Here is an 11,601-nt window from a genome sequence, read left to right as displayed (position 1 = left end):
CTGGTTTTATCTTTACTGTTACGAAATAAGTAGGAGGTTCTCAGTTGTGACTCCTCCTATGCCTCTAATATTATATTTAAGACAAGATACTTGCACATGGGAATCATTTGATCTTAGCTGAATAGTATCAGGCACCCAAAGAAAAGGGGACAAACAAACTTTGTTAGCCTTGAGTTCATGTTTCATGTTTGTATTTACACATGACATTACACCACCAGGCTTATCAATTCATCGATGTGTTTTGCAGTTACATGTTAACTTCTTGATTGATTCAGCTTTGTATAAAAGCATGAAAATTTGTGAAGAATGATAGATGTCAAAAGTCTTCTATTTCAGCGAAATGTCTTTGAAACAGATTTCAGTTTTTCTGTTGATTCAGCTGATATGCTACTTTAGACTTGGAACTTGTGGGAAAGTGCTGGTGTGGCCCACAGAATACAGCCATTGGATAAATATAAAAATAATTGTGGATGAACTTGTGCAGAAAGGTCATGAAGTGACTGTTTTGACATCTTCAGCTTCCATCCTTATTGATCCTAGCAGTGACTCTTCTATTAATTTTGAGATTTACCCTGTACCTGTGAGTAAAGAGGAGCTTCAATATATGTTTCAATCATGGATAGCTGAATGGACATATGACTTTCAAAAATACTCCTTTTGGACATATTACTCAAAGATGGAAGAAGTCTTTAATCAATATTCTGATGTTATTGAAAGCTTTTGCAAAGCTATAGTTTGGAACAAGAGTCTTATGAAAAAACTCCAAGAATCTAAGTTTGATGTCATTCTTGCTGATGCTATTGGTCCCTGTGGTGAGCTGCTGGCCGAACTGCTTAAGACACCTTTAGTGTACAGTCTTCGCTTCTGTCCTGGATACAAAATTGAAAAGTACAGCGGGGGTCTTACACTCCCTCCTTCCTATGTGCCTGTGGTTCTCTCAGAATTTAGTGACCACATGACATTTGTGGAAAGGGTGGAGAATATGTTGCAAGTGCTGTACTTTGACTTTTGGTTTCAAACATTTAATGAGAAGTCCTGGAGTCAGTTTTACAGTGAAGCCCTAGGTAAACTGTCTTTCACTGCTATACAGAAATCCTGGCTTGTTACATCTTTGAATATGAGTGTGTGTGTGTGTGGCGGGGGGGGGGGGGTGGAATATAAAGTCATAGAATGAGGTTGCTAATTGTAAGTTGATAAAGTAAAATAGCCTCCAAACAAGGCAGGCCAGCTGTAGAGTTGTTCAGGACACTCCAGAAATTACTAACTTTGCAAACTGAAACAAAGATTTGTCTTGGTATCATTTTATTCTGTTTGTCTTAGTATAAGAAACTCTAGGTTTCATTGAATGCTTTAGTGACTGTAAATATATACACTAAGGATAAATAATTCACTTCTATGAATATCTATGTAGCACTGAAGAAAATATGTTCCTTTATAAAAGTTACTTCACTTACAAATTAAAACATTTATCCAGAATATCATGAAAGGTAGAGTTTAAGACTTCTTGGATGCATAAAACTTATGAATTAAAGCTTAAAATTTTGCTACAAAATACAGATATTTTTATTGTTTTAATACCTTTACATTAAATAGAAATAGCATCCAAATTAAGACCAAAAATAACTTAAATGTTAATTTTTAATGGAAAATATCAAGATGTAACTTTCACACATACAACTGTTAGTATTGCTAGTGCCTTATGATGAACCCAGTAGAGCAGGAGTTAAAAGGAATTTAGTCACACGTTACAGATTATCACAGTGCATTTGAAGAAACAAAGATCAAGAAACTAGCTTCAAAAATCTGTAAAGGACACGTGAAATATTTTAAATTGTTGTCAACTTTATTTCAACTTATCTCCAGAAATCACATGCTATATACCAGGCAAAATCCTTTTATCTTTGTATATTTTTACTTGTTTTTGTGATGTAGGGAGACCCACAACATTATCTGAGATGATCGGAAAAGCAGATATATGGCTCATTCGAACCTATTGGGATTTGCAATTTCCCCACCCACTTCTACCTAACTTTGACTTTGTTGGAGGACTCCACTGCAAACCAGCCAAACCATTGCCTAAGGTAACCCTATATTATTTCCTTTGATAAATTGCTTTGTCTTTTTCACAGAAACAATTCTAAACCACTCTTTCAAGATGTTTGGTTTCATGAGAGATTTAAAAAGTGGATTAGAACTCTCTGCCAATTGACATATACATTATTTTGATACTTTAACACATGTCTCTGTCTCACTACTGTTAAGAAAAATGTCAAATCCTTTTAGAATGTGGTCAGTGACTTAAGGACATTTATGTAACTCATAAAAAGGAATTTGTACTCTATTCGAGAACATAGAATAAATGCCAAAGACATATGTTGAAAACCTAAAAAACAATAATAAATTTCTCTAACAGAGAGAATTTATATTCTACTTGAATAGATTATAAGCATGAAGAAATATATACAGTATAATAAATGTTGTGTATTGTGTTATCAGAGAGGGACAGATATGTTAGGACAAGAACTGTCCTAAAATCCTTACATAGGTACAGTGACCTGGCCAGTGTATAGGGTTAGATGAAAGAATAAAAGGGAGAAGGATAAAAGCCTGCAGACAATTGCAAGAACTGTTGTCAAAAACTCCACACTCAGCTAAGCAGGAAGGTGGTGAGACAGACAGTGCTGGAAAGCTACATCTAGGAGTGTCTCACATGTCCTCTTGTCCATCTCCACTTTGTTATAGTCTTTCTACATTGACGTTTTGATGAGTCTGGCTTGTTGATTAACATGGTGTCCTCTAATTAATAACTATTTTCCTGAAAATTATACAGTCCTAATATTTTTACTATCTGGGTAAAACACAATTATGTATATATGCTAACACTCTTTTACACACTTGTCAGTTGAAGACTATTTAAGCTAGTTCTATATTTGAGCATTGTGAACAGTGCTATAATAAACATCGTTATGTGGACTTTTTGCCCTTGTGACTATTTCTCTCATATTTATCATCCTAGAATGGCATAACTGAACCGTCCATTTAGAGCAAATGTTATTTGTATGAAGAACTTTATGTTTTTCATATTGGCATCATTTCACAATCCTATCTACAGTAAATATATGAATTCTTGATTTCCATAATGTCTGTGGGAGTATTTGCTATTGTTTTAATTTTTGTAACATTCATGCTTACTGGATTATGATGGACTATCAACATATTTTGAGTTTCATTTTCCTAATAGCTAAAACTATTAAAATATTTTTCATATAATTATAGGTTACATGTACCTCTACTGAGAAATATCTCATTTGAATCATTTGTCTATGTTGAATGAATTCTTTTTCTTTTGGTGTTTAGAGTTTTTAAATTCATCTACACTCTGGACATGTTTTAGATTTTTCTCCCAGTTTTTAAAGAGTCTCTTCATTTTGATGATAATTTTCTGTGTTGTTCAGAAGCTTTTCCTATGGAGTAGTCCCATTTGTTAATTCCCAATTTATTTCCTGGGCTGATGGGGTTCTAATCAATAAATTACTGTCTTTTTCAATGTCCTGGAGTTTTCTTAAAGGGATTTGAACTTTCAGTTCCAATTTTCATCCAATTTGAGTAAAATTTTCAGAATGAGAGAGGATTCTATTTTCAACTTGTTTGTGCAGGTAAATGCAATTTTCTGTAACATTCTTTAAAAGGGCCATCTCCAACTTGCATGTACAATTTGAACTCATTTGTCAGAATTATAGAAGAGTTGTAAGCTTATTTCTCTTACTCGGTTTATGTTTGTTTTCTTTTTACTGGCTATTTAAAAAAAATTTATACAGATTTTTTTTGGATCATATTCAGTTCTCCCAACTTCTCCCAAATCTACCTCTCATCCTTACCCAAACTGATTGTGTGGGTTTTTTTTTTTCTTTTTTACACCCTTCTAGTCTGTGCTTCTTAAGTACTCTTGCAAGTATGACCTTCTACTGGAGGTCATCAGCATACCAGGGGCAATATTATTTTAAAAAAATGACACCACCTCGCTCAGCAGCCATCAGTTGCTAGTGATTCCTTAACTAAGGGTAGAAATTCATGTCTGCCTCTCCTTCCCATGCTATGATCTTGTCTTGCTTAAGCTTGCACAGGACTTATGATTGCTGAGAGAGAGAACGATCACAAAAATAAAAATAAAAGCGGTGAACTAAAAATCAGTAAGACCAAAAATGCCCAAGAAAAACAAATTGAAAGACAAAGCCAGCAAATGAAAAAAATCATGTGGTTTATTTTTTGTTGACCAAATACTTATGGGTGATTTACTCAGTGAACACTCCATTGGAGAGAGCTGTCTTTTCCCCTTTGCTGTCAGGTGTCAATTACAAATAACTTCTTAATTAGAAATGGAAGTCCATGTCCATTTTCAACTATCAGTGCTGAAACCTCATCTGGCTTGAACCTGTGCCGGTTTTATGTGTGTTGCCATAACCTCTGAAGTTTATATGTTCATCACTCTTACTGTGCCTGGAAGACACTGGGAAATCATCCATCCCTTCTGGCTTTTACAATATTTCTGCCTCTTCTTTGTGTGATCTTTCCTAATGATCATCTAAATTTTAGTGACATCTCTAGCAACATTACTTTTTTATCTCTAATTTACTTATTTTGGTCATTTGCACTATAGTACAAATGTGCTTTCGACAAATATTGAGTAGCAAAGCAAAGGAAATCTTAAGGTAACTCCAGTTATTACATTATTTCCTCTTATAAAGTCTGTCTCAGTCCTTTAGACAATGCTTCCCATGCTGTCATTCATTTGTGATGTCACATCTTTTTTTTTGTAGGAAATGGAAGACTTTGTTCAGAGTTCTGGAGAACATGGTATTGTGGTGTTTTCTCTGGGTTCAATGGTTAAAAACATATCATCTGAAAAGGCCAATATAGTTGCATCTGCTTTTGCCCAGCTTCCACAAAAGGTGAGCTAAGTCTACTGAATGCTGAAAGAATTTAGAAAGGAAAATTCCTGTGTGAAAAGTAAAAGGAGGATATAAAATAATAAGAAATATTATCTTAGAGCTGAAGAGATGACTTAGGGGCTAAGAGCACTGGCTCTTCTTCTAGAGAGCCTGAGTTTGATTTCTAGCACTTATATAGTAGCTCACAACTGTCCCCAACTCAAGTTCCATGGAATCTAAATGTTCTTCAGATCTCCAGAAGGCATGCTTTATAATGCACAGAATTACATGCAGGCAAAACACCCAAATACATAAGATGAAACAAAAATGTTTGTAAAGAAAGAGGTGGGAAAAAGATCTTCCCAATGGCTGATGTAGGAAACAATTTAAAAAAAAAAAAAAAAAAAGGATGAAAATAGTCCATGACCCTGAAACAAGCCCAGGATTATAAGATTGTAAATGTATCTACAGGAACTCTGCTTCTAGAACATCAGTTGAACATTTCTTTCTCGTTGGGGAAAGAGAAAGGAATTCACGATGGACTCAGGAATAAGTCAGTATTGGCACAGGAAGAATCTAGCAGCTCCTCACTCCACAGATTTTTGTATGGTTGACTCACTTTCTGAAAGCATCCATCTTTGGCTGTTTGTGAGCAACATTTACCCTATTATTTGATAATGATTTTTCCTATTCATCAAGATATATTTTATGTAAACATAATTTCTTTTCTTTTATCAAACACAGAGCATATATTAGGTGAAGACAGACTATTTATATTCAAGTTTGTAGGGATTGCTGTATTTCAGTACTCAGTTAGGTACTAGACATGAAATGTATTTAAAGCAATAGAAACCATGCTTAAAATTTTCCTATTAATATTTTCCTTGGGCAGTCCTTAAAGATTCATCTGAAACTAAGTAAATACACTTCCTAGTAAGAAAGAAATTATTAATCAGAATAGTAAATTATGTCAATATGATATTTTATGCATCAAAATAAACCTATTATAATGAATAGTGTAAGGAAGATGGGAATATTGGTAAAATTATGTGTTCATGATTCAAAAAATATAAATTAATATTGAATTTGTAAAATAAGACCTAGGATTATACATACTATATACATAATCATAAATTATTACTAATTGTCTGCAGTTTTCCCAATCAAGATTATATTAATTTACTAAAAAATTCATGTAGGCTTAAATTTGTCACTAATCATCAAACCTGCATAAATTAATATGATTAAATATGATGCTCAAGTTATTATAAAGCTGTATACAGAAAATGTATTATTTATTTCAGTCTTTTAACATCTCATATTATTTTAAAATCCCCTCTTAATTTCATCAGCAATCATCTGAATAATATTCAACTGAATAATGTCCTTAATTCTCCAGAATCAAAATATACCAAGGAGTTGGAATTTCTATAATTCAATAAGGTATTTTCTATGTGTATCAGGTTCTGTGGAGATTCGATGGTAAGAAACCAGACACCTTAGCATCCAATACTCGGCTGTACAAGTGGATCCCCCAGAATGACCTTCTTGGTAAGGCAAAGGTCAATAAAGAAAGAGAACAACAGATATTGAAGATAGTAAAAAACAAAGCAAATATATTTATTTTCATAAATACAAAATGGAAAAGAACTGCCTATAAATGTTACCATTTTGTTATTCAAAATCATCTTCTCTATGTCTAGAATCTGAGTATCTTAACTTCAGCTATAACTACCCTTAGAATCATCCAGAGTATGTATGAATTTCCTCTTTGTCTTCTGTTTTTTCATTTTTTCATTACCTTTTATTCTGCTACAGAAATATTTCAAATGCCACTGAGACTATGAGCCCTTCCTGTTTCAACACTGACTTTGCGTTTTCTTTGCAAACAAATGTACTATCTATACCACAAAGTGTGTAGTGGGAATTCTAATTGATCTTATTAATAAAAATTTAGAGTCAGCTATCAGAGGTGGAAACTGAAGGATCAGAGAACCAGAGCATCCAGCCACTAAAGTTCTTACTTCTACCAATTCTCAAACTGAAGGGACAATCTTGTCTCAATGCATCCTCAGACTGCATGCTCAGACTCAGACTAAATCTTCAGACTGCCTCTCAGATCCTCTCTCCTCCTACTTCTCCCTCCACCCAGCCATATCCCTTCCTGTCTACCTTCCCCTAGTGTTGAGTTTAGAGGCATGTGCTGGGATTAAAGGTGTGTACCACCACTGTCTGGCCTCTCTGGCTAACTAGTGACTTAGCTCCACACTCTGATCTTCAGGCATGCTTTATTTGTTAGATTACAAACAAATATCATTACAAAAGGGCTAATGTATTTCATAAAAAACTGTAGATTGATCGGCCTTAGATTACACTATTCACCATCCTAGTGACTATACACTACACGTACCAGACCCACTGTCACAACTATTTCTATATACATAGTCTAATTGCTTTTTGAGTTTTAGTGTAATGTTTTAATAAAAACTTTGCACAATATATTTTATTCAAATTAAACCATCAACTCCATTTACCTTAATTCATCTCAGATCTATCCTCTTTCTCCCACTCAACCACATTTTTTCTTTCTTCTTGTTATTATTGTATTTGTACATACAAATAAATATACAAATACAAAATGCTGAGTCCATTCAGTATTCCTGTTATATTATATTTTTTGGACTCACCATTTGGTTTTGGATAACAAATTTGGGGTCATCCCTGGGGAAAAGTGAGTCTCAGCAGTTATTAAGGGTCTGTGCCTCTTCATCTGGGAACAAGGCACTGTGAAATTTTCCAACTTTACATTGGCATGTCAACTATTATATTCAATGTACTGATCTTGTTTCGGCCACCATAAAATTGAGATTCAACGGTTGCAGTCTCCCTGTACTATAAGAAGATTCAATCTCAGAGCATATGACTTTGTCCTATGATTCTTACACTATTTCCATCCCCTCTTCTGAAATGTTCTCTGAATACATAGAGGAGGGATGTATTATAAATGTATTATTTGGAGATTTATGCCTCAAGGTTAGTTGTTCTCTGCATTTTGACAACTTTGACTTTCTATAATGGTCTTTCTCTGCTGCAAAAATAAGATTCTTTGATTGGAGCTGAGAGCTACACTTACAGGTGGGTATAAGGATAAAGATTTCAAATGCAATTAGAAATTACACTGGTTCGAAAAGTGAGTTCTTCTCTATGGTCAGAACCTCAGGGGAAACTCATACCTGGTAAAATAAAACTAACCACATGAACTTTTTCCCACTGAATTTTTTACCCACAATCGTCCTTTTATTTTCTTATATGACAATCTTGTTTTCACTTTTGCACATCTTAAGACCCATAGTACTTCTTCCAAATAATCTTCTCTTACCTCTTAAGCTCACTGAAGAGCTTCTTACTATGAAAGCCCACAGCAGTTTCACTGCAAACCTGAGGCTATAATAATATGTTTTCTGTGAGAACAGCCCCCTCTGAACCCTTATCTTTCATTTCCCTTTCACATTTTAATAAATAATTATGCAAAAATAATTATAATTATAGGTCATCCAAAAACTAAAGCTTTTATAGCTCATGGTGGAACTAACGGCATCTATGAAGCAATCTATCATGGCATTCCTATTGTTGGTATTCCATTGTTTGCGGATCAACCTGATAATATTAACCACATGGTAGCCAAGGGAGCAGCGATTAGAGTGGACTTCAGCACTCTGTCAACTACAAAGCTTCTTACTGCCTTGAGGACTGTCATTAATGACCCTTCGTGAGTATAACTATTTTTGGTTTGAGCTTTCTTTTTTTTTTTTTGAGGCAGGGTCTCACTGTATAACCTCAAGACTGGCCTTGAACTCATAGAGATCTGCCTGCTTTAGCCTACTGAGTTCTGGGATTTAAAACATGTGTCTTTATGCTTGGCATATATAACTACTTCCTTAAGAATATTTGGAAATATTCTTATAATAATCATACTGATTTTAATCCCAGTTAAAAGACAATAACTGTGAAAACATTCCAATTATTTTGCATATCTGAAATATATGCTATTTTCAACAATGATTAGTCTGAAATATTCTGTATATATAAATAATGTTTCAAATATACATGTATTGGTTGCAAGGATACTATAAACATGACAGAATATACATAATAAAGAAATCATAAACTTTAAAATTAATGAAAGAACAGTTAAATATTTACCCATATTTTCTGAAGCTATGAAACTTTTAGTAAATATTTATTTTATTTCATCATTTTTTTAGCAGAATCTTATTTTGTAGTACTGAGCTGACCTCATATTCAGAGAGATCCTCCCAACTCTGCCCCCCAAGTGCTCAAACAAAAGACATGTTCTACCAACCCTGCAATAGAAGTTGTGGTGATTAGTTTTGACAAAATATGTTCTAAATTCAATTATGTGACATCTCAAAAACCCTTAGAATAGTTTAGGTCATTTTATCACTCTAAAATAAATATCGAGTCTCACTGAACTCAAAACCAATATCTTAGGCTTCTAAGTCAGTGGTATCAACAAAGGAACCTATTAGTTGAAAGTTATGTTAACCCTGGACAATGAGATAAAAGCAACTGGAATGACAGTCAATAATAAATTTATAACATACCCAGGGAATACCACTGGAAGGTTCAAGGCTTACCAGAAGATAGATGTACCTAATCAGAAAGTCAAGAGGTCAAACAATAAGAGAAAATGCTGCTGGTTCTTACACAGTCTCCAAATCCAGGAACAGGATTAGATTTTTTTTTTCATTTTGTTGAGAATTCTGGTTCAAGTTCTATGCAAAGAAGAATCATAATTCTACTGTTTTCAAAATATGAATCTACCTACAGATTGAAATTAGGAAACAGATAGGAGAGGAGAAGCTGAAACTGGAGAGAAGATAAACAACAGGACACATTGTCTCTGTAACGCAATTGTAAGACAATTCTATGTATATTCCACTTAACGATCTAGTAGCAAATGTTACATGTTCCTCACATAAAAAAGATTTACATCTCATTGCTAATTTTCTCTTACCAGTTTGGAAAATATTGCTGAACTGCAAAAATACCAATTAAAAATAAATATTTTATGGGGAATAAAGCAAAATCAGAGCCAGCATTTGTAACTGAGGTGCTGGTGTATGCGGGCAAACCCATCAGTTGGAAGGTGGATAGATAAGTTCATTAAGTGGTCCAAGGTCAGTGTAACCTACACACCAAGTTCAAAGCAAACCTGTGCTACATGAGACTATCTCAACCGTCCTTCATGCCACCTCATTAAGCAGAAAAATCTGTGCTTAGTTTTGAGTCACTTTGGGGATTTATTTTGCAAACCAGCAAATGTTAGTGAGCTCTGCAATTTAGTTTCGTTTTGATTTATTTGTATACATTGTCCCTTCAGGTACAAAGAGAATGCCATGAGATTGTCAAGAATCCAACATGATCAACCAGTGAAGCCCTTGGACAAAGCTGTCTTCTGGATTGAGTATGTCATGCGCAACAGAGGAGCCAAGCACCTTCGCCCAGCTCTCCATGACCTCACCTGGTTCCAGTACCATTCTCTGGATGTGATTGGGTTCCTGTTGGCCTGTGTGGCAGCTGTGGTATTCATCATCACAAAATGTTGCCTCTTTTGTTACCATAAGACTGCCAACATGGGTAAAAAGAAGAAAAAGGAATAGCTGCATTGAAGCCAGGAGAATCTTGAGAGATGGGCCTCTCGCGGCTGCTTCCAGCAAGAAGAGGCTGTGATAGCAAATCACTTCCCTCTAAAACAAGACAGTTTCAGGGCTTCCCTAAAGACTGCTTTCATGTATTTCATATGTGTAAGACAGTGAAAGGTTTAGTGTCAAATATGAACTCAGGGATTATAAAAACAAAATCATATGTTCAGTTTAGAGTGTTTTGATGTAATTGAGGAGCTATCCTCAACAACCCTCACTGAGCTTACCTGTGGTTTGCAAAATTCACATGGGCAGAAAATGTATCTAAATACCAGTTATGTTCACAAATCCCAATCCTTCTCTGCCTTTATTTGCTGAACAATTTCCTTTCTTGTTTTTACTATGCATAAATAATAATGTTCAGATTACAGACTTTTAAATTGACTAACTTGTCTTTGCAAAAGGGAAGCCATTGCTTCTGGTTATTTTTCGGTACACAGACCTCACATTCTTTATTTCCTAAAGGATCTGTGATGAAGGTCACCCTCCTCCAAGCAGAGGTATTTCTCCATGGCATTCAAACAAACATTCCTACCTGCTTCTGCTAAATTCTACTACTTGGGAGGTTCTGAACTTGGCAAGATTATTCATTCACTTTCCATCATATCCCTTAGTCACAACTGACCTCGACATTATCACTCTAATTTTAGTCTTTTAAGTAGATTTGAGCTGTCAAAAGTTTCATTTCCTCTCATTTATGGAGCACACATGGAAGACAAGACCACAATGTTTTTAAGTCGCATCATCACTTACCACATATTATATTCCAAATTTCAAATTACCACACAGATTCACAATTTCTTCTGTTGACTTTGTTTAATTTATTCATTCAGAACTTCTTACTTAGACTCAGTGAAACATTAAATTCATCCTTCATGACCATATTCCTACCTCCCACTGGGTGTCACCTAATAGGTCCCAGTTCCAAAATTCTGTCCAATTATTTT

General features: G+C 34.6%; 1 protein-coding gene across 3 annotated transcripts; it reads left to right on the top strand.

Annotated features, from left to right (window-relative positions):
- The first annotated feature begins 340 nt into the window (after positions 1-340).
- LOC130875565 (UDP-glucuronosyltransferase 2B1) lies at positions 341-10,612 on the top strand. 3 transcript variants are annotated; one of them, XM_057771571.1, is made up of 7 exons: positions 341-685; positions 1,031-1,064; positions 1,933-2,081; positions 4,818-4,949; positions 6,392-6,479; positions 8,478-8,697; positions 10,333-10,612. In XM_057771571.1, exons 1-7 carry the CDS (start codon positions 341-343, stop codon positions 10,610-10,612), a joined length of 1,248 nt encoding a protein of 415 aa, XP_057627554.1. The 3 variants fall into 3 exon arrangements, with proteins under 3 accessions (XP_057627554.1, XP_057627553.1, XP_057627552.1); XM_057771570.1 differs by lacking the exon at positions 1,031-1,064 and having other exon boundaries at positions 341-812; XM_057771569.1 differs by having other exon boundaries at positions 341-1,064.
- The last annotated feature ends 989 nt before the right edge of the window (positions 10,613-11,601 follow it).

This window comes from Chionomys nivalis, chromosome 6 (genome assembly GCF_950005125.1).
Source record: "Chionomys nivalis chromosome 6, mChiNiv1.1, whole genome shotgun sequence".
In the NCBI taxonomy this organism is placed as follows: domain Eukaryota; kingdom Metazoa; phylum Chordata; class Mammalia; order Rodentia; family Cricetidae; genus Chionomys; species Chionomys nivalis.
The sequence above is the reverse complement of the archived record's forward strand: the minus strand, read 5'-3'. Positions and strand labels throughout refer to the sequence as shown.

Coding starts and splice junctions, on each gene's coding strand:
- LOC130875565 (XM_057771569.1), top strand. CDS start 341: ATGTCTTTGAAACAGATTTCAGTTTTTCTGTTGATTCAGCTGATATGC. Junction 2,082..4,817: donor CAGCCAAACCATTGCCTAAG/GTAACCCTATAT, acceptor TTTTTTTTGTAG/GAAATGGAAGACTTTGTTCA. Junction 6,480..8,477: donor CCCCCAGAATGACCTTCTTG/GTAAGGCAAAGG, acceptor TTATAATTATAG/GTCATCCAAAAACTAAAGCT.